Source organism: Bemisia tabaci, chromosome 2 (genome assembly GCF_918797505.1).
Source record: "Bemisia tabaci chromosome 2, PGI_BMITA_v3".
In the NCBI taxonomy this organism is placed as follows: Eukaryota; Metazoa; Arthropoda; class Insecta; order Hemiptera; family Aleyrodidae; genus Bemisia; species Bemisia tabaci.
In genome coordinates this window covers 39,447,991-39,471,904 of record NC_092794.1, presented here as the reverse complement: position 1 = coordinate 39,471,904, position 23,914 = coordinate 39,447,991, and the positions used below count along the sequence as shown (strand labels likewise).

At 39.5% G+C, this 23,914-nt stretch overlaps 1 protein-coding gene across 8 annotated transcripts in view; it reads right to left on the bottom strand.

Annotated features, from left to right (window-relative positions):
* LOC109039198 (uncharacterized) overlaps positions 1 to 23,914 on the bottom strand; it is a 223,966-nt gene that overhangs the window by 137,751 nt on the left and 62,301 nt on the right. For all 8 annotated transcript variants that reach the window (XM_072297305.1, XM_072297306.1, XM_072297312.1 and 5 more), the window contains 2 exons: positions 6,822 to 6,950; positions 1,583 to 1,676 (listed from right to left, as the gene is read on the bottom strand). In XM_072297305.1, coding sequence (XP_072153406.1) covers positions 1,583 to 1,676; positions 6,822 to 6,950 — 223 coding nt within the window. The remainder of the gene's footprint in view (positions 1 to 1,582; positions 1,677 to 6,821; positions 6,951 to 23,914) is intronic.

The following is a 23,914-nucleotide window of genomic DNA, read 5'->3' as shown; positions in this document are numbered from 1 at the left end:
CACACACGGGAACCGTGGTAGCAGGCCGCGTACCCGCCTCAGAGCGGCCTCCGATGAATGATGGCCCAGGTGTCCGGACGGGGTCCCTACCTTGGGGTACCCGATAGCAGCCTCCGGGCACTCCCGTGCGCGGCCGCTGGATGACTCATGGTCCAAACATTCTGACGTAAAAGAAAGGCCCGTTGTAGGTGGAAGTTCAGGGGGCTCAAGTTTGGGACAGCGACGCGGAAGGCGTTGTGAGTTTCATTTGGCAGATTTCAGCCGTGAAGAAAGGAACGGTTCAAATATGGACTTGAACGGAGAGGTAAAGCGCTCGAATCAGCCAGAAAGGTATGAAATCTCAACGGAGGTGAGTATGCATCTTCCAAAAGATGCTTTGATACACGGGAAAGAATCTTCATGGCTCGCGAATGATCGATTTATCGATATTTCCCCATTTGAAGCCACAGTAGAGAATCGATCATTAAGTTGTTTGTTGCGAAAACCCTAATTATCGATCCTTTTCCATAGGTTGAAATGGCAGATGAACCGACGAATTGCAAAACACATATCGCAAATAAAATACAGATGAAATTCAAGGAACAATTGTAGCGCAGCGTAAAAAGACATCCCCCCCTTCCTACCCTCCTGCTGCTCCAGTATCCTAGGGGACGAGGGGCGACGCTGCCTCCAGCAGCGTCGCCGGTTCCCCCTCCCATAAGTAACACATCATTGTGAAACGACACATCAGTAAAAATAGTTTAGAGCGAAAACACAAATTGGAAATATTTAACTGACTTACCCTCGCCTACCGGAGCGTTCCTGGGGTACATCCCAGCATAAAATAAACTGAAATAAATGAGGTATTTAAAGTGAACATTGAGAACACTGATGGGTGTGCTCAAACCGGCATTTTTCCTCTACCAATATACCGTTTTGTTAATGTACGTTATGTACGTAACGCTTTGTAATGTAATTGTGGTAATACCCTAATAAATTAGGTTACGAATCCAAATGTTGGGATACTACCTACACTTGAGTTGCGGTACTACGAACGTCAATTGTAATGCCCATATCATCCATCAAAATAGGGTAGTACATACATTTTAGGGGAAAACTCCTGACGATTTTTTCCGTGTATAAAGAGGTGCAATTTTCATCAATTTTGTTTCCTTTTTTTGAATTCGGGAAAGCCGCTGCATATATCATAAAATTATTATTCATTTAAATAAAAATAGATAACGGCTAAAGTGCCAAACCACCATTACAGTTTTTCAAAATTCCCGCTTCAAACTTTTTTCGAAGGGAAACAATTCAACTTGTATGACAGAATATTCTGTTAACAGAGGAAAATAGTCACTGAACTTTTCAAGAAACTACGTTGGCTGGTTTTCTAAGGAGAAAATGAGGTGGGTATGATAGGAAGTCTGCAACGGCGCAAACTGAGATACGTGATCTTATACACTTTCAGGAATCATCTATTTATAGGAGACAGCAGTGTAAACTCGGGTCTCTATAACTAAAATACATTTTTATGATATGACTTGTAAGAAATTTAGCTATTAAAAGCAGGAAATGGAGGGACTGACTTATTAAATATTACCTGAGAATCGTTATTTTGCTAGTAACTTGAGATTTTGATCTCTCTGGACTCCAACTGTAATCGGAATCTGTTTGACAAACTTCTGAATAAAAATCTGTTGAAAAAGAAAGATAAAAACAGAGATAGTTGTCGTTAGGTAAATATTTATATCCTTCTCAAGAAAGTGTGTTGTATAAAATTTGGAGAAATAAATATGTATTCCATCAAAATAAAACAGAAACCTGTGACTACTGCAATGTGCAGTCATTTCCTTTATCGTCGGCACGGTCGGAGGATTATACAGGGTGTTCGAAAAGTCCCCTACCCCCTCTAACTTTTGACCTAATTGAGGTAGAGATTTGAAAATTGGCGGGTGTTCTTAGATCAAAGGGAGCTACTTTTTGACCCCCTCAAAATTTTGGGGGGGGGGGGTTACGGACCCTAACTTTTTTTTTCAAATGGGAAGACCCCCTTTGTGATACCTCGTTCAAAAGAACATAAAAAAAGAAAAATTTTCGCGCAAATCCGAAGTCATTATCTCAAACCCTTTCAAAATGGCGGCCGGTCAAAGTTCAAAATGGCCAAAAATTGGCACCTCTGCTATTTGCGCATGGATTTGCTTGAAACTTGGTATCTGGGGGTATTTTGGCACGAGAAAAACGAATTTGACGTTAGATTTTTAAAAAAAACCCTAATTTTTCAAAATGGCCGCCGGTTTAGGCTCGAAATTTCGACAAACTCGATTTTTTGCCGATGGATTCAACTGAAATTCGGTATCAGGGGGTATTTTGACCCGAGAAGAACGGATTCGACGTTAGAATTTAAACAAACCCTCATTCTTCAAAATGGCCGCCGATTAAAGTTCAAAATTGTCAACAATTGGTAACCTCGACTTTTTGCCGATGGATTCGCCTGAAACTCGATGTTTGGAGGTATCTGGGTGGGAGAAAAACGATAAGCTGAGAATCCTGAAGCTGAAGCTTAAAATTTAACAGGAATCCATCGGCAAAAAGTCGAGGTTACCAATTGTTGACAATTTTGAACTTTAATCGGCGGCCATTTTGAAAAATGAGGGTTTGTTTAAATTCTAACGTCGAATCCGTTCTTCTCGGGTCAAAATACCCCCTGATACCGAATTTCAGGTGAATCCATCGGCAAAAAATCGAGTTTGTCGAAATTTCGAGCCTAAACCGGCGGCCATTTTGAAAAATTAGGGTTTTTTTTAAAAATCTAACGTCAAATTCGTTTTTCTCGTGCCAAAATACCCCCAGATACCAAGTTTCAAGCAAATCCATGCGCAAATAGCAGAGGTGCCAATTTTTGGCCATTTTGAACTTTGACCGGCCGCCATTTTGAAAGGGTTTGAGATAATGACTTCGGATTTGCGCGAAAATTTTTCTTTTTTTATGTTCTTTTGAACGAGGTATTACAAAGGGGGTCTTCCCATTTGAAAAAAAAAGTTAGGGTCCGTAACCCCCCCCCCAAAAATTTTGAGGGGGTCAAAAAGTAGCTCCCTTTGATCTAAGAACACCCTCCAAGTTTCAAATCTCTACCTCAATTAGGTCAAAAGTTAGGGGGGGGGAGGGGACTTTTCGAACACCCTGTACTGTCCCATGAAACACTAGGGTGGCCCTTATTTTGGACTTTTTGGAATTTAATGAGCAGCACCCCCTAGATTGGTTCTATTTGATGTAAAAACACTGTAAAAAAAATTTGAGGCCTTTACGTCAAGGGTAAATGGTGCCGAAAACAGGGGAAAGATGCAGCGCGTAAAACTGAAGAAGCGCATTTTTACGCTTTTCGCCGATTTGACTGCCGTTTTTAAGGGAGTTGTAGATGCTCAACACCCATTATTGATGCTGTTTCTAACACAACTTTTTGCGTAGATTTAGGATATTTTAACAGATTTGTCCTCAGATAATTACCTACCCCCCTTACGGTAGGCTAAAGTGGCCCCAAAACGTCATTTAAGCTCCCGAAATCGTTTTTTTCCGAAGTTCGGCGCTTGTTACAGGCAAATGCAAAGGCTTCAAGAACTATAATTTTCTTGTATGTGGTACAACTTATTCCGTAGATTAAGTATATTTTAACAGATTTGGCCTCATGTAATTACCTACCCCCCTTACGGTAGGCTAAAGTGGCCCCAAAACGTCATTTAAGCTCCCGAAATCGTTTTTTTCCGAAGTTCGGCGCTTGTTACAGGCAAATGCAAAGGCTTCAAGAACTATAATTTTCTTGTATGTGGTACAACTTATTCCGTAGATTAAGTATATTTTAACAGATTTGGCCTCATGTAATTACCTACCCCCCTTACGGTAGGCTAAAGTGGCCCCAAAACGTCATTTAAGCTCCCGAAATCGTTTTTTTCCGAAGTTCGGCGCTTGTTACGGGCAAATGCAAAGGCTTCAAGAACTATAATTTTCTTGTATGTGGTACAACTTATTCCGTAGATTAAGTATATTTTAACATGTTTGACCTCAGGCAATTACCCTCCCCCCTCCCCCGCCCTGCGCACAGTAGGTTGAGGGGGCACTGAAACGCGATTCAAGCTCCTGGAATCAGATTATTTCAAAGTTAGGCGCTCGTTACTTGCAATTTAAAAGACTGGAAGAAGCATAATGTTCCTCCACGTATAAAATAACTTTCAAATGCACAAATTTTAAGAAAAATACTGAGGAAGGGTGTAAAAAAAACTTACAATGACTTTGGTTAGTCCGCTCTACAGTTTCTTCCGTAAAGTTGATTTTTTAACATTGGGAAAAGCTTTCCGATAATCGCTAACAACCTGAAGAATCCGTTGCCGCTCTTCGTCCGATTTCGTGTGTTTCTGGCTGTACTCTTCAAACAATTTAACGCCGCGTTCGGCTGTGTCGTTGACAACCTTGATTTTTTTCACAATTTCGCGATTTTTGAGGTACTGAGGATTTTCTAGCCATGTTGATGGATCTTCTTTAAGAAAGTTTGACGAGAGATGGAATCGCTCAAACAATTTATAAGACGAACAAGAAATAAAATTGGAAACATCTTTTCCTGAAATGTCTTCTGCTGATTGTAGTTTTGTTTTCTTCTCGCCATCTTCGAGAGGGTTTTCTTTAGATAAAGCAGTTACCATTTTCCGTTTGCACTCAACAGAAATATCTCTGTCAAAGAAAGAAAACGCTGCTGCTTCAGGGATCAGGTACCACAAATGGCTCATGAGATTTGATACCGTAGCTACAGAGATTACCGAATCGATTTTTCTATAATTTGATAGAATTTGCAAGAACTCGATGTCATGTTGGGGAGCTTTCACTGAGCGCGTTGAGGTAAACCAAGCTTTGATGTAAACTTTCACAATAAAAACACAGACATCAGAGATACCCTTGAGCTCTGATTCGCTAAGCTCAAATTGTCCTCTAAAGAGGTAAATTTTGAGTGAATAAATCGCTTTCATCATCCAGCGCGCGTGGTGAAAAGCATCTGGTGCGTATATTACCGGATTGGAGCCAAATTCTCCTAGGAAATATTTTGCTGAAATTGATTGAATTTTGATACCGTATGTAGCTACAGAAGCTACGGTATCAAATCTCATGAGCCATCTGTGGTACCTGATCCCTGAAGCTGCAGCGTTTTCTTTCTTTGACAGAGATATTTCTGTTGAGTGCAAACGGAAAATGGTAACTGCTTTATCTAAAGAAAACCCTCTCGAAGATGGAGAGAAGAAAACAAAACTACAATCAGCAGAAGACATTTCAGGAAAAGATGTTTCCAATTTTATTTCTTGTTCGTCTTATAAATTGTTTGAGCGATTCCATCTCTCGTCAAACTTTCTTAAAGAAGATCCATCAACATGGCTAGAAAATTAGCGATTATCGGAAAGCTTTTCCCAATGTTAAAAAATCAACTTTACGGAAGAAACTGTAGAGCGGACTAACCAAAGTCATTGTAAGTTTTTTTTACACCCTTCCTCAGTATTTTTCTTAAAATTTGTGCATTTGAAAGTTATTTTATACGTGGAGGAACATTATGCTTCTTCCAGGCTTTCAAATTGCAAGTAACGAGCGACTATACCTTTGAAATAATCTGATTCCAGGAGCTTGAATCGCGTTTCAGTGCCCCTCAACCTACTGTGCGCAGGGCGGGGGAGGGGGGAGGGTAATTGCCTGAGGTCAAACATGTTAAAATATACTTAATCTACGGAATAAGTTGTACCACATACAAGAAAATTATAGTTCTTGAAGCCTTTGCATTTGCCCGTAACAAGCGCCGAACTTCGGAAAAAAGCGATTTCGGGAGCTTAAATGACGTTTTGGGGCCACTTTAGCCTACCGTAAGGGGGGTAGGTAATTACATGAGGCCAAATCTGTTAAAATATACTTAATCTACGGAATAAGTTGTACCACATACAAGAAAATTATAGTTCTTGAAGCCTTTGCATTTGCCTGTAACAAGCGCCGAACTTCGGAAAAAAACGATTTCGGGAGCTTAAATGACGTTTTGGGGCCACTTTAGCCTACCGTAAGGGGGGTAGGTAATTATCTGAGGACAAATCTGTTAAAATATCCTAAATCTACGCAAAAATTTGTGTTAGAAACAGCATCAATAATGGGTGTTGAGCATCTACAACTCCCTTAAAAACGGCAGTCAAATCGGCGAAAAGCGTAAAAATGCGCTTCTTCAGTTTTACGCGCTGCATCTTTCCCCTGTTTTCGGCACCATTTACCCTTGACGTAAAGGCCTCAAATTTTTTTTACAGTGTTTTTACATCAAATAGAACCAATCTAGGGGGTGCTGCTCATTAAATTCCAAAAAGTCCAAAATAAGGGCCACCCTAATGAAACACAGTATTTTGCTATGTTCAGGGCAATGAAGCAAACATCATGGTGGGGGGCAAGAAAACAAAATTTTTGCATTCCCCGCATCATGCAGGTCACTTAAGATTTGATTTTTTGGGCGATAATCTGCGAAGGATTGAAACGTAATCGGTGGTTAGAACATGCTTACTTTTTTCCAATCGCAAGCTGGCCGAGGATTGTTGTTTTAATTTTATTTAACTTGCTCATTGTCACATGAGTAAATGTTAGCTCGACAAAGGGGCAGAGATGGGGGTTTAAAAATATGTTAAAATGTTAGAAAAGGGTAAGAAGAAGTTAAATTTCGCCAAAATTGAGTCACGTAGCTCCTGAATTTCGCAACTAACGAGCAGCATAGCGCTTGACTTGAATCCGTTCAAAAGTTACTACCCACATTCATTAGAAATTAAATGAATAATAACGCAAACCTTTCGTATCCTTAGTTTCCTTTGTAAAGGATGTATTTCCTTCCGTCACAATTTGCATGTCATAAACTTGCGCCGTAGTTATCATTAGCTCAGGAGGCATATGTCCTCGATTCAATAACTGGAAATTCTCTGAAATATTAGAAAAAAATGATACATCATACATCACTGACACTTTGACCGCTACCCTAGTAGCAAAAATATGGTTTATAATACCTTTCAAGATACGTAAAAAATACCTAATCAAAAACCTATCAAATAGGATGTTAAATAGCTGATAATAGGTATAAAATACCATTTTAAAATACCCTATTAAGTGTCCTTTTTTTAAAGTACAAAATAATACATAAAAAAGGTATAAAATAGGGTAGTATTAAATACCGTATAAAATGGGGAAGATGCCCCAAATGATGGGGTACCATTTTAAATGTGTAAAAAGTAGGTTTCTAGGTGACCTGTACGAAAGATACCGTAAGTAGTACTTATAAAAATTGTTTATTTTTCACATATGAATACAAAGAACAAATGAATACAATACCAAAGGCTTAGAATACATCCTAGTAAAGAGATGAAGAAAACCAAAAAATAAGCAGGAATATAAAAATAATAGTACAGATCAACATCCAGCGATAATATAAGAGATTCCAGAATCAAGGCATAAGAGAAATGGAAAATGATGATTACTCAAAAGGATCAATTCGATCGTCGAGTCTTTATTTATTCTTTGGATCAATGTAAAAAAAACTGTGTTTATGTAGTTTATTAAGTCAAGACAACGAACAAAAATGTAAATGTCTCATTTAATAAAAGAATAATGCTTAAAGTAATCTGAATTGAATTTCTGATCATTTAGCCATAGTTTGGTAGCGAGCAATCATGTGACTAAAATGTGAAGAACCCATACTGGTGCCATTCGGCTCACCTCCGTCAAATGACATTCTTATCACCAAGTCACTGTTGAAAACTCAAGGTTCAGTAGCGTATAGCAACCAACCATGGCCCAAATTTCCAGAGAAGCAAGTGTCCTTATGGAAATGAAGCGTTCCCATGGAGGAACGTGATATTTGGGCCTTGCAAAAATGCTCAATTAAAGTTTGGAAAATGAACAAAAAACACTCATCAACTTGCTCGAATCTGTAATCCATTGGGTCTGGAAAATCCACTTTGCAACAATGAATCTGAACAATTAGAACAGGTATAAGTACCGAGGAACTCTTGAAACAATATGGGTGCATTGTAGAAAAATCTAAAGCACTCTTTAACGTAAGAGAAAAATCCACACCATGATTTAATAGCTGATCAAAACAGCAGCCTGATTGTTAATATTTTGTGCTTGTCGGGTAGACGTACATGACATAGGTAAGAAGGCGGAGCAAGATTGGTCGGCTATGTCTTATCGCTGCTTTATCATGCCTTTATTAGGTGGAATGGACGACTTACAGTTGAAAACTGAAGAGGTGCCTTTAGCTTGTCGTGAGTTCCACCCAACATAGGCACAACAAAGCAGCGATAAAACATAGCGGACCAATCACGCTCCGCCTTCTAACCTATGCCATCTATGTCTACCCAACAGATACAAAATGTCAACAATCAGGCTGCAGAACAGCACTCTCAGAAAAGCACTGACAAACGCCATTTTTCAGTTTCTTTTTTACAGAAGAAAAATGCATTTTTCAAAAGATGCGACATCATCCCTCGACACCGATAAAAATGAAGCTTAAATAATTTCATGATTTACTCCGATCATTGATGCCATCAACTCTCTACCCGACGTTCCTTCCACACGTGACAGGGAATGTCGAGAGGCACAGAGCGAATGGCACTAAGCAGCGATGTACATCCGATATGGCAAGTTCCTGAAAGTGTCAATCTGCAAAAATACAAAGCGAGATACAGATCATCCAATTGATCCACCTACAATTAATGACCGTCAATAGAGACAGACATTAATATACATTACAATAAATCATCCACCATTTGATAACAGAACGAATTCAAAGTGAGAGTTAGATCCTTCCTTCTGGCGGGAGGGCCAAGAAAAACTAAAAAATTGACCACTTCACTACTTACCAGTCTGAGCCACTGAATGAGACACAGTCTACCAGTCGATAAAATTTAAAACTCAGGGACCCACCATCCAATGTTGACGGATAACCTTATTCAATCACTGATTGCCAGGATACATTGAGTATCTGATACGTAGAGCAGTTCATTCTTGTTGAAGCTCTAGTGGTTCTAGATATTTTAAAATCAGACATCTTTCAGATGTCCTACGAGAGATGAAGTAGATGCAACCAAACTGTACCAACTGTGCGTCATTCTTTTAAAGACACAAGGAAAATGCAGGTGGTATGAGGATGTTCCTACAGACTTACTGGAACACTCGCCTGCAATAGTTGGAAAGTTTCTATTTGTGATGAGAGTCCGCTCCAAGTAAGATTTGCAACTTTAGAGTGCAACAGCGGATCCACCATCCCCATTTTGCTCTTTACTTTCAATGCTAGATTGATGAAAGATTACCTTCCGTCCCACCAAAGGTGTGCGTACGCTTATTTGACGTAGGTTGACTCTCCACTCAACTTCGTAACTGCAGTAAGAAATGGCACATTCCAAGTAGCGAAATATAATTTTTTTAAGAAAAAAAATATCAAGAAAATTTCTAGAAAAATCAAAGAAAATGAGAGTTATCCAGAAAATAGGAAGAAAAAACATTGCGAGTCAAAAGTCTGACCAAAGAAAATAGATCTATTTCACAGGTCTACTTTCTGTCAACTTTCCATTTAGAAAAAAGAAAGAAACTTTATTGAAAGTAGAATTATTTTCCAACCAATTTCTTAGTATTTTCTTTTAAGAAAATGCTAGGAAAAAATGTATTTTCTTTCTATTTTCTTGTGTCTACTTTCTTGATCTACTTTATACCTATTTTCTTTCAAGAAAATTGTTCTATCTAGAAAGTAGACATTTTCTTGATGAGCACCACCTAGAAAGTAGATGACAATGCTACTTGGAATGGTAGTAAATGCATGCATAACTTCATACGGGGTTATCCAAAAGTCACTGACTACCCCTGTAACTTTTTTCCAAATTGAGATACAGCAAGTTTGAAACTTTGGGAATGTTCTTCGGTCTAAGGTAGCAACTTTTTGGTCCCCCCAAAATTTTGGGGGGCGGCCCCCTTTAAGGGGGGCGGGGGCTAACTTTTTTTTCAAATGGCAACCCCCCCCCCTTTGTGATTCATCATTCGAAAGTTAATAAAAAAAGAAAATTTTTGGCGCAAACCGCAGGTCAAAATGTTCATTTTTGACAAAATGGCGGCCGGTCAAAGTTCAAAATGGCGGAAATTTGGCATCTCCGTTATTTATTGACGGATTGGTGTGAAACTCGGAATCCTTGGGTTTTCGAGGTGAGAAAAACGATTCTGGCATTGGTTTTCCAGAAAAGTCAGTCCTTTTCAAAATGACGGCGGTCAAAATGGCGGCCTCGAGCGGGAAGTGGATATTTAGGCTGCATATCGGTGGATTTGCATGAAACTTGGTATCTGGGGATATTTCGGCACGAGAAGAACGAATCTTTCATTGGATATCTGAAATTTTGACAAATTCCAAAATGGCGGCGGAAAAATGGCGGGAAATCAGTTTTACGGCTGTCCGCCGATGGATTTGCATGAAATTCGATATCCTGGCGGTTTTTGGCTGGATAAAAAGAAATCTTTCATTAGATTCTTGAAATATCAAATAATTTCATGCTAATCCATCGGTAAACAGCCGTAAAACTAATTTCCTGCCATTTTTCCATCGCCATTTTGGAATTTGTCAAAATTTCAGATATCCAATGAAAGATTCGTTCTTCTCGTGCCGAAATTTCCCCAGATACCAAGTTTCATGCAAATCCAACGATAAGCGGCCTAAATATCCACTTCCCGTTCGAGGCCGCCATTTCGACCGCCGCCATTTTGAAAAGGACTGACTTTTCTGGAAAACCAATGCCAGAATCGTTTTTCTCACCTCGAAAAACTCTGGGATTCCGAGTTTCACACCAATCCGTCAATAAACAACGAAGATGCCAAATTTCCGCCATTTTGAACTTTGACCGGCCGCCATTTTGTCAAAAATGAACATTTTGACCTGCGGTTTGCGCCAAAAATTTTCTTTTTTTATTATCTTTCGAATGATGTATCACAAAGAGGGGGTTGCCATTTGAAAAAAAAAAGTTAGCCCCCGCCCCCCTTAAGGGGGGCCGCCCCCCAAAATTTTGGGGGGACCAAAAAGTTGCTACCTTAGACCGAAGAACATTCCCAAAGTTTCAAACTTCTATCTCAATTTGGAAAAAAGTTACAGGGGTGGTCAGTGACTTTTGGATAACCCTGTATAATTTAAATACCTAATTATGAAAAAGTTTTGTACGATTTGAAGGACCTAACCTAGAATCGAGATAAACATGAACGATTAAGCCCCACTGCAAATAATGGGTCAGTTGGGCTGGTTTCAGAAATATATTTTGATGCTTGATTCTTGTAGAACAAGATTCAAAAGAGACAGTCAGGGCCATCGTCTAGCGGAATATTTTAGTCGCATGAGGCACCCAGATATATTATGCTCGCAAACAGCAGGCGGAATTACATCCTCTGTCACCGGCAGGAAACGTTAGGTTGGCATGGAAAAAAGTACGAGAAAAAAGTAATATTACCTACTTACTCTGGCAAACAGATGAATAAATCAAGCAATGAACAAATTCCTGCAACGAAGCTGATAGAAATGAAGTATTGAAATAAATATAAAACAAGTTGAAAACTTTGAAACATCAAGGCGGCGTCGGCTTGGTCTTCTTCGTATTCGTATTCGTGCAAAGGCGGAGCAGAGACCGTTACAGGTTACAGTTGTAGCGGCCATCTTGATGACGTAGATAAGTACAACCGGTATGAGGACGAAGACGTTCGATTAAGTGACCACCGTGGTACCATTATCATTATCACGAACACGGAACGAGGATGCAGGGATGAAAATTTCCATTTCCATGAAACTTAAAGAATGAAATTGATTTGATACTTATTAATAGGTTTGAAATATGCTTTTGAGATTCACCTGTAAAAAATCATGTAAAATACCTTTGAAATAGATGGATCTAAATATGTATATTTTATACCCCATAAAATATCCATTAAATACCTATAAAATAGGGTATCTGCACGATTCCTATTCGATGGCACTATTTTGGATTTTAGCGCACTGATACTGATACTGCTTCTTTTACTTGACGCTGTAGGTACATATCTATTTTTAAAACTCCAGAAGATTGAATCATGCTATAAATAGGTACTTGAGGGGCGTTTTGCGCCCCATTATCGTAAGTAGGTAATCTAGAAATCGAATATACCCGTTTTTGTGATAGAACAGATTGTCCCAGACCATTTGATGTAGGTTTTTTTCTCTCCTTTCCCAAGTAGCATTTTTCAACGGAAAAATCGCGATTTTATCGCCGATTAAGTCGCGATTATCCTCGATTTTATCGGCGATAAAATCGCTAGGATCATCAACATTTGAGCGATTATCCTCGATCTTTTCGCGATTTTATTGCGATTTTATCGCGATAAGATCGAGGATGATCGCTCAGATCTTGATGATCCTAGCGATTGATAAAATCGCCAAGAAAAAGGGGTTAAAGTTATCAGCCGATTGCCGTTAGGTTCAGCCGTCAGGTCCTTTGACGAAGACGAGCGTAAAATCCCCGGAGCCTCCGCGGGGATTCGAACCCCAATCGCTACGGTGGAAGGCCAGCACATTGTCACTATGCTATGACCGCTATATGACTTGCGTGTGCGAATTGAAGCCTCTTATACATGGATCGGCGCTTCGCAACCTCACAACTTATGTCTTTGCGGTGACTGACACCGATTTTTCATTGGATTTTTTTTTTTTTTTTTTTTTTTTTTTTTTTTTTTTTTTAATTTTCCCTCCTCTGTATTTTATTTCATACCTTGAAATACGGTTGGTAAAATAAGGTTCTATTCGTAATCTCATCATTCTGTCTCTGTAAAATTACCAATAATAGTGAGATGGCAAAGTTACCGATGGACCTTGGGAAAAACGCCAATAGTTTTTATCGACTGTGGTAGAATTACCGAGATAAAATGGTAAAGTTACCGGGGATTGATTACCAATAAAAGTGGTATTCTTACCTGAAAAAATTAGTAAAAATACCGGTTTTCAGGTAAGCTTACCAGTCTGTCTTTGTAACATTATACTAATAATTGATAAAAAAAAATGAGATGGTTAAGTTACCAACGGATCTCGGTAAAAACGGCGGCGGCGGAATAGAAACATCTTTCATATGCGTCATTCATGCGTTAATGAAAAATTGCAATTTATTGCAATTTTATCTCTATAAAATCGCGTTCGATAATATCGCGATTTTGTTGCAATCTATCGCGATTTTTCTCCCGATAATATTGCAATAAATCGCGACGTCGATAAAATCGCGATACATTCTCCAATTAAATCGCAATTTATCGCGATCACTGCTACTTGGGTTTTTGTTGCACGAAGTCCAGGAACGCAGGGGAAAAAATAAATAGATGAGGATATACATACACTATAAAGATTACCTTGATTTTAGTAGTAATAAAATTAGGAAGGAGGGTAGGATCAGCAGGTACCTAGGTAACACGTAAAAATTGGTGGAAATGTATGTTGGTTAATGAATTCAATTGAATATCCAATCGTTGGTAAACTGCATACACTTATAATAAAGTTTCTTACTTTTAACTGGGAGCCACCTTGGACCAAGTAAGCCGGATACTTAAAAAGTATCGACAAGAAACGGCAGTTTGTTCCATAACAACAAAGTTCTACTGGATCAAGTAGACGCGTTACCTCCAACCAGCACTCCACGTGTGTTTGGAGTGAGAAACCGTTTACTTAAAAGTAGAAACATTCACAGACGCGAAAATATTTTCTGAAATTAAGTAATCACCTTCTGTTTGAAAGGAGTGTCTGTGCGGTCTTCATCTAAGTCAACCGTTTACTTAAAAATCAGGGAACGGTTGCGTGTCTCTCGTGCGTGTTACTGACTAAGAGCTGACAGTTGGTTTAAAATTAGTAAACGGCTGAGAAGTCCAGGAATTATACGACATAGAGCCTCCCAAAATTTAGCCCCTTTTTAGGTATTCAATTCGACCATCGGACCAAGATTTAAATGGACTGAGTTAAGCAGAAAGGAACCAACCCTCATTTTGGAAGAAATTGAGTTATGAGTGGGTTTGAACTCAACCACTGCCCTACTATCTATCGCCAAAAATTCAAATTTATTGCTGGAGCAAATGCAGAAATTGAACTTGAAGTTTATCTTTTACATTGAGTCATATGCACGAGCCAAACTTTAAATCTCTTTTTCTCGGTTCGATCCCGGTGTGGCTTGATTCCTTTTTGTTCAACTCCGTCCAAATGAAAGCTTATATCAACAGAAAACTCAGGAAAACATTTCAAAATAGTTTAGGAACCGTTATCGAGTTACGGGGGGGGGGGGGGGGGGGAGAGCAAATGGGTCAAAATCCGCCCTATTTTTTGCTATTCTCTTGTTGAATTGATGTACCTCCGGGGTTCATATCGTTGTTTACGCATGTTGAGCCCATCGATTCCTACGTGTTCTTACACGTAAAGTCGATTTTCACCGTTGCCGAATCGATATACTGATCGGTTAGATCGATTTTAAGCGATTTTTTTACAAACAATCGATGATATTTCGGGATTGAAATTGTTTATTTTCAATTCATGAATCGATAAATGCACCTAAAATGACTGGAAAACGCCGAATACTACTTATTTCGACACGTAGAATAGAACTAAAACGTTGATGAGTCGATTTATCGATCGTTGGTACCTATCGAATTTTTGCGATTTTTTCGGAAATTAAAATCGGGTTCCCTCCATCCGAGATCGGAAAAATGTACCGAACATGATTGAAACACATCGGTTCTTACGTATTTTTACACGTAAAATCGATCTAAAATCTTAAGAAGTCGATATATCTATCGGTTGTATTGAATTTTTGCGATTTTCTCGAATTTTTGCGGAAAATCGATGGTTAATCGGGATTGAGATCGATTGACTTACTTTCTTTCTTTTTCGCCCGGTCAGCTGACCGTGTTGCGTCACGTAGGAGGGTTGGGGGGACGATCACTGGTGCCACCTGTTGTTCGATTTGTGAATTAAGTAGCTGTTCCTAAGGTGTTTTCATTTTTTCGATTTGTTGTAATACATTTAATTTTCGGCCTTTTTGACATACTTTTTCTAATTTCGCAGAACAATTTTCCAGTTTATGGTCAGTGTCGATTATATGATCCCCAAACGATGAATGACCTCTACTTTTTAGTATGGCACAGTCAACGTGTTCTTTTAGCCTTGTTGCCACACTCCTTCCTGTATGGCCTATATGTATTTTCCCACAGTTACATTCTATTTTGTACACACCGCTTGCTTCCAATTTTTCACATTTCTCTTTTGTATTGATCAAAATTCTGCCCAAATTTCTCTGGTTGCCGTAGGTTACCTTTACGTTTTTGTCCTTCTCTATTATTCTCTTCACTCTCTCATATATTTTCTCGATATATGGTATTGAGGTCCACTTTTCGGCCCCTTTTGTTTTTATTTTCCCATATATCGTCCTGGTCCTTTTCTCTTGTTGTTTGCGATGTAGTAGATGAAAAATGTCACGTTTTCGATATCCGTTGTTAGAAGCAATGTTCAAGATAGTTGTTAGCTCCCTCTCATATTTCTCCTTTTCAAGTGGTATAGTTGTTAGTCTATTAAGCATGCTATGGAACCCTGCCATTTTCTGGGGCCAGGGGTGGTACGAGTTATTAGGTATTATTGCATCTGTGAATCATTGTTTCCTATAAAGTCCAAACTTTATCTTTTTGTTTTCTACTCGTATGGTAAGTTCCAGGAAATTCAGAGTTTTTCCGCCCACTTCCAATTTGAATTTGAGATTGGGATGTAATTCATTTGTCTCATCATGAAAAATGGACAGTTCTCGATCAGTGCCCAGCCAAACGGCAAAAATATCATCCATATATTTGAAATAACATAAAATTTTCAAGGCCCATTTATTGGATGTACATATTCTGTGGTCATATTTATCCATGAAAATGTCGGCCATAATGGGGGATATAGGTCCTCCCATTGGTAACCCTTTATTCATCTTATAGAATTTCCCATTGTTCTTGAAGTAGTTATTCGAAGTGGTGAACTCAAGAAGCGTTGTGAATTCCATGATTTCACCTTTTGAGAGGGATGAGTGGTCTTTCGGAATGGTTTTCATCCTCATAATTATTGGTTTACTCGTCCTCCTGTGCTGCTGTACAAAGGAAAATTATCTTCCTAAAAATACACATCAAAATTAAGTATAATTTACATGTAAAAAAACTGAAGACAAAATGAAGAAAGCAAAACTCTATATAGACGCACTGATAAGAAACATGGACAAACCGAGAACTCATTATGAGCAATGCGACGAAGGAAATGCGTAGCAGGTGTTCCGAGTCGGACCCATGCAAGGGTAGAAGGGTGACACGTGTTGTGAGCAGGTAGGGATGGATTTACGTGGAGAGGGAAACGGAAAATCAGAGGGTGGGAGGTCCCCCAACCATATGACCCGTCCAGCGTCAAAAACGCAAATATATTGTCATCGAATCGAGCTAAATTTTGCAACATCGGTCACGCAAATCGAAAAACAAAGGGGTGCTGACACATTTACAGCCTAAGAGCTTTCATTTAAAACAAATCCAAGGAAAATCGGTCCAGTAGTTTCCTAGATCGAATTAGGACAAACTGTCCAGCGGCAAAAACGCAAATATGTCTTTATCAAATCGAGGTAAATTTTGCAACATCGGTCGCGCAAATCGAAAAGCAAGGGACACTGACACATCTACAGCCCAAGAGCTTTCATTTAAAACAAATCCGAGGAAAATCGGTCCAGTAGTTTCCGAGATCGAATGGACCAATAGACAAGGTACAAATTTAAGCAATCTGATTCAAGTTTCTTAACCAGAATTTCACGTAAAACACGATTCACACAACGAAAATTACTGAAACAAACTCCTAACGAAGATATTAACGTTTTTATTTCACATTTGTTACGAGGAATTTCAACTGCCCGCTTACAAGAAACTCAAAGCTCTACGTAAGACAAATCGCGCACTACAATACGCAACGGTTTCAGCAAGCTTCTCAATCGAGTAATGTTCATTTCTCATTACGTCGCTCAAACTATAAGCAATTTGCTATAGCTGAGCCAAAGCGTCAAGACTGAGGTTGCAAGATTTTTATATTGCAGAGACTATCATGATAATGTTTAGCGCGCCATGTGGATCACGTAGAGCATTGAGTTTTAATGAGCGGGTGGTTTGAATACACGCATCAGGAATCATTGAATATCTTTTTAAGGAGTTGATTTCGGTAATTTTTGTTATGCGCAATGTGTTTTACGTGAAATTTTGATTAAGGAACATGTATCAGAATGCTGAAATTCGTACTTTGTCTAGTGGTCCATTATAGAACAAACTGTCCAAAGTGAAGGAGGACAAAAAATCCTTAGGATATTAAAAATATAGATGTATTTGTCTCTTCTTAAATCATTTTAAGTGTAGTCATTCATTTACTCATTCACTCTGGTGTCTATGCATTTGGTTCCTCCAGATTAATAGAAAGTGTAGTCGTGTCGGGTGCATTCCGTCCTTCCCATTTTGATTAAAATCAAAAAACCACAAAAAACCCTCAAAAAGGGTAAAAATTCCGCCAAGCCTATGAGATCTTATCACAAAATTAGTAGGTATTTATCTTAACAAATTTTAAAAAAGGAGAGGGGGGGGGGATAGTAATCTCTTGAAAATTACAGAAGGAGAAAAGAAAAGCAACTCAAATTCTGTTTTCCATTTCAAACCTCAAAATGTGTGATATCATTTGAGGTCAAGATTTTTTAAGTATAGGTACGCCCCAAATTAGAACGAGCAAACGGGAAATTAATTCTGCTTCGAATCCCCTTCAGATAGTCTCGGACGCAACCAGCTTACCTTTGAAGCTAGTTTGGTTGCCTGGGTCACTAATACAAGGAAAGATAATTGGATTTGCTTCCTTCGAGAAGATGGCGAGGGATAAAATAAGCAGTTCTTTTTTCAGTCTCAAACCTCAAAATATTTGATATCTTTTGAAGTCAAGATTTTTTACCATCTCCTCATCTCACTTTCATTTTCGTTTTGCAGTTTAGGAAACTAATTCCACTCTTATACATCATTGAACTTTCTTTAATTTTTCGCTAATTATTCCCCTCCATTTCAGGTAGCCGCAACTTTTCTTACCTACAATAGCTATGTAAGGAACCATTGTATAATACTTACGAGACCTCCCTCGTTTAGATCAAGAATAGAATAAATGTTTTCAATGCAGATTCTGTCACACTCTTTGAAAATTGAAAAAAGAAGTCAGGTAGATGAAGGTAGATTTTTTAAAATTGCCAAAAAAATTAGCTAAAAAATAAAAAATTCTGGCGAGACGGTCCCAATAGCTTGTGGGTGTGGTATGGCTGAAAGGGTAGTGCCAATAATAAGGGTAGTAGAGCGAGGTTCAAAATTGCCGAAAAATGAAAATGCATCTTTTTACCAGTTCGAGTCGATTTTTCTTTCTTCCTTTTCACCTCTCGCCCACCTAGGTCCTTCAAACTTCAGGACGGCTAATTATTACTGTGAGCGCCAGGCGGAAAAATCATAAATTCGACGGTCAGCTCCTTCATTTCAAGTGAACGAATAAATTTCTAAACAAGTTGGATTTTGCAATAGATAGCGATAGCAATATTCGTCATGGGAACGTTAGCTTCTGGGATATGAAAATGTTAAGGTACAGTTCGTTTGTAGTATCTTCTGAATTGAAGGGGCTATGTAATTTTGTGTTGACATCTCTTTTTTAACATTTTTAATTATTTTCTTTGCATACAAGAAAGCTGATTTGTACCAATTATTTATTTTCGTTGGATTATATATGGTTTTCGGAAGTTAACGCATTTAAGTTTCAGGTTCGCTTTTTCGGCGTAAAGTATACATAAGGTGTCCCAAAAGCACCGGGACTTCTTCTGTAACTTCGAAAGTAAGATAGATACCCTAGTGGAAGTGAACCTCATGCGGCGGGAGGTCTGCAGGTGGTTAACCATCCGCGGCGGGGACTAACCTCCTGCAACCTCCTGCTAACCTCAAGCAACCTCCCGTCGCATGGGGTGAACACCCTGTTCCAGGAAAAAACCGAGTAACCTCCTGCGAACCTCATGCAGACCTCTCGCAAGCCTTAGTTAGCTGCATGGGGTTGCAGGCCCTTGCTTGAGGTGATTAAGGCTTGCGAGAGGTCTGCATGAGGTTCGCAGGAGGTTCGCGGGAGGTTGCTCGTATTTTTTCCTGGAACAGGGTGTCCACCTCATGCGACGGGAGGTTGCTTGAGCTATCTCCGATCACATGGTGTCTTGGAGAAAAAAGAACAGTTAAGTGATCTCGGACGCTGAGCGGGGCTTCACAAAAGAGGACCTTGAGGGTTCGGCGGTGTGGTGAAATGAGACAACGGATGAAGCGCATTTCTCTGTGAGACATTGTTTGCCTATGCTTTCATGTGTCACAAGGTTCATCTTAGCATACATTTGCTATCGCGGCAGTAAACTGAGGCAATATTTCTGTATTCATGGACTAAATCCATCAATCGAGTTCTGATTTTGGCTCATATATCCATAACGGGTCCTCCAGAGCAATTTTCCACCTTGTACGATGGTTATTATTTCTTTATATCTATGTTTAAAATTTGAGGTGGGATAATGGCGGCTTCTCAAGAGCACCGAGGTAGGCGATCTTTTGCACCAACGAACAGAAAACTGATGGCGAAAAATAACCAATCAGAACCTCCCAAAAAAAAGAATTTGCCCAAAATCGGAACTTCGTGGTTCTGCGCAGATTTACCAGTCAGACACGCACCGAAAAAAAAGTGAAGTTGATTTAACATTCCGGGTGTAAAAAAAGTGTGCAAAAACTTATAAAATGCTGAATCACCCGCTACATCAGTTACTTTAGCAATGCGAATATGTAAAACTGACTGCTGCGGTGGGTAATTCAGCATTTCATGAGTTCTCGCACACTTTTTTTACACCCAGAACGTTGAATCAACTTCACTTTTTTTTCGGTTCGACATCTCAAGGTGGAAAAAAACTCGCTGAAAGCGAATTTTAGAAATCAACACAACTTGACGTAGAGACATGATTGGCTAAAAAATACAACGGTTTTTGATACATCGGAAAATCAACCAAAAATCGAAGACTGGGCGAAACGCTCAAGGTCGCAGAGGCATAGGGAATCCCATGGCGATAGCAACGGAACGATTGTAATATCATGGGGAACTCCGTTCCCATGACAATAAGTCCTCGGGATCTGCCACGAAATGAATTTCATAAGCTTAAAGTGCTAGCTGGAATTTAAGAGGAGTTTTTTCGAGCATTCAAGTAATCCTTCCATTGTTGTTCTACTTGCAATGCTTGAGGCTATACCTTGATGTCTAAAAGAAGATGGGCTGCAGCTGACACTCAAATGGTACGTATCGGGACCGTCTCGCCAGAATTTTTTATTTTTTAGCTAATTTGTTTGGCTCTTTTTAAAAAATCTACCTTCATCTACCTAACTTCTTTTTTTAATTTTCAAAGAGTGTGCCAGAATCTGCATTGAAAACATCTATACTATTCTATACTATAAGCTCCAAGACCTCCTAATTTTGCGAAACTGGTGACGCTTAGTTCTAGCGTTCTACCGGGCCGATTTTCATGATTTTTGCGGCAATCGACGGGCAATTGTCTCTAGATAAGCCAACTCTTTTCGGATTTTCAAAATATGGCCCAGGTTTTTTTATATTACGTGGTAAAGTTGCGAATTCTCCCATTTAAACAATGTAAATTTATACTTTTTGTCATAGTTCGTTTGAGCGTTCTACCGGGCCGATTTCCATGATTTTTGCGTAAATCGACAGGTAACAGGCCCTAGATGAGCCCGCTGTAATCAGTGTTAGAGAACCTAGAAAATTGGGATAGGAAAGAGAAGAAGAAAAGAAGTCATCCCGAGGATAGTCTCGCAGGCAGCCACCTAAAAGGCAGGGCAACAAGAATAACTTAGGAAGAGAAAGAAGAAGAAATGTAGAGTGAGAAAGAGTGGTCGATTGACGGAGAAGTTGAAGGAATGTGAAGAAGAGAGAAGAGGAAAGAGAGAGAACGAAGGGGCGTGAGATTGAGGATCGCCCTTGAGGAAAGAGTTCTTAGCGCCGTAAGGCCTAGCGCCGAAGCAGGGTGCCGAAAGAACCTGGCAACACTGTTGAAGAAGTCTTAGCGCCGTATAAGACGTAGCGCCGAAGAAGAGAAGCAGAGTGCCGAAAGACGTGGCAACCCTGTTGAAGAAGCCTCAGCACCGTAAGAACGTAGCGCTGAAGAAGAGAAGCAGAGTACCGAAAAACGTGGCAACCCTGTTGAAGAAGTCTTAGCGCCGTAAGAACGTGGCGCCGGAGAAGGGTACCGAAAGTCGTGGCAACCCTTGTTGAAGAGGTCTTAGCGCCGTAAGAACGTAGCGCCGAATGAAGAAAAGGAGCGCCGGATTGCTTAGCAGCTCCGAATACTTACACGTACTTACTTGTAGTTGTAGGAAGACCTTGAGACAATGAACTCAGGAGGTTTGAAGAAGGAACTTGATGCAATGAAATCGAGAGACATGCGGAAGAAGTGGGCAGAGCCCAGGTGAAACGGGTGCGGGCCCCATTGACGGGGCGGCCGCGCACGGAGCGCTGCCAAAAGGCTCCATTTGAGCCTTTCAGCCGGAAATCCCGGTAAGACGGGTTAGACGTCCATGGGTCATGTGCCCATCACGCCAAAGGGCGAAAGGTCGCAGTTTGTGCCCTTTAATTTGCCCTAAAGAGGACCGCAACGGCAGAATTGCGCCGAGCGCGCCCTGGTGGCGAATATAGCAAGCGCGGTCGCAGAAATGCTCGCCGCGCAGTCGCCCGGGTTGCAAGGAGGCGGACAAGCTGATCCTTAACAATCAGATTTTGGAAAAAGGACCCAGGTTCTTTTAAAATCACGTTATAAAAGTGAGTGAGTTTACAGAATGCTCCGGTACTGCTACCGCTATGCGCGGGAGGATGCGCAGTGGTCGAGGAGGTTGCGCAGTAGCTGTGTAGCCTGCCCATCAGCTCTACACTTATCTATACAAGATTCGCGCCAGTGTCCACACGTCGAGCGGTGGTCGAGTCGTCTAAGACGTCGAATGCGTCCATTTTGAACTCGGTGTGGGTTCGATCCCCGACCCACGAAGTCTTAATGATTACCTGTGTGACTATCACTGTGCATTGTTTTACTGCAATATTTCATCAAGCAGTCATTCCAAAACGCGTCCTTTTAATTTTAAAGTAATTTTAAGTAATGTTTAAAATTAAAGTATACCTCATATCGTAATTTTTTAGGGGAAAAATAAAACTATCACCGATAGGAGGGTAAAAATAGGGCCGCGAAGCGGCCCATTGATGGCGCGGAGCGCCTTCAGGGGGTTGGGCCGCGTAGCGGCCAGGGGGCGTAGCCCGCTAGTTTATTCTATTCTTGATCTAAACGAGGAAGGTCTCGTAAGTATTATACAATGGTTCCTTACATAGCTATTTTAGTTAAGAAAAGTTGCGGCTACCTGAAATGGAGGGGAATAATTAGCGAAAAATTAAAGAAAGTTCAATGATGTATAAGAGTGGAATTAGTTTCCTAAACTGCAAAACGAAAATGAAAGTGAGATGAGGAGATGGTAAAAAATCTTGACTTCAAAAGATATCAAATATTTTGAGGTTTGAGACTGAAAAAAGAACTGCTTATTTTATCCCTCGCCATCTTCTCGAAGGAAGCAAATCCAATTATCTTTCCTTGTATTAGTGACCCAGGCAACCAAACTAGCTTCAAAGGTAAGCTGGTTGCGTCCGAGACTATCTGAAGGGGATTCGAAGCAGAATTAATTTCCCGTTTGCTCGTTCTAAATTTGGGGCGTACCTATACTTAAAAAATCTTGACCTCAAATGATATCACACATTTTGAGGTTTGAAATGGAAAACAGAATTTGAGTTGCTTTTCTTTTCTCCTTCTGTAATTTTCAAGAGATTACTATCCCCCCCCCTCTCCTTTTTTAAAATTTGTTAAGATAAATACCTACTAATTTTGTGATAAGATCTCATAGGCTTGGCGGAATTTTTACCCTTTTTGAGGGTTTTTTGTGGTTATATCAGTTTATTTTTGGTTTTTCTGCACATGCTGAGACCATTAGACGCTTAATAAAAGGGAAGAAAATGTTAAGCTATGAGTATTGGTGGATAAGGATTCATTACAAACAAAGTTCCTTCTTGATGTTATGCTTCCCCTGGAGATGAAAAATATTTCTATCCAAATTTTAAAGACAGGGAGAACAAAATTGAATACAGGCACTCAATATAAAATACTGCTAGCATTTATGATGCCTGCATTAATCCTCTTTAAATAGAGTTATGAGGTGAAGCTTAAACTAAGGAAATGACTTGAAAAACTATGTTAGGTAAAAAAAAAAAAAAAACAAAAGGTCAACTTTGGTTTGAATGACATTTACCTAATCAGAGTATCCAAAATTTTACAGTTGGTTACCTTTGAATAACCTCTGCTTGATTCCGCACAGAATAATTCCAACAGGGATCAGTTAATATATTTTGAAAGATGTGCTCCAATTTATTTTCAAATTAAAAAAATTCCTTTTGAAATCAAATTGATTTTCTCAAAAAATTTAGAGGAGGTAAATCTCTCAAACAAAATAAAATAAAATAGCCTTAGCAAATAATTTGCAAGAAATTTTTTTCCTGCACATTATATGTGTTGGAGCAGTTACCTAATTTTAATCGTATGTCGTTATGCATGTCAAAGGCTAGCAGTCATGTGAATTCCTGGATGTACATATTGACAAATGAAGTCATTGAAAGTCAATGATATCAGTAAGCTTTGAAAGGCTAAAAAATACTTCAAAGATGAGCATAAGAAAATTCTAATAT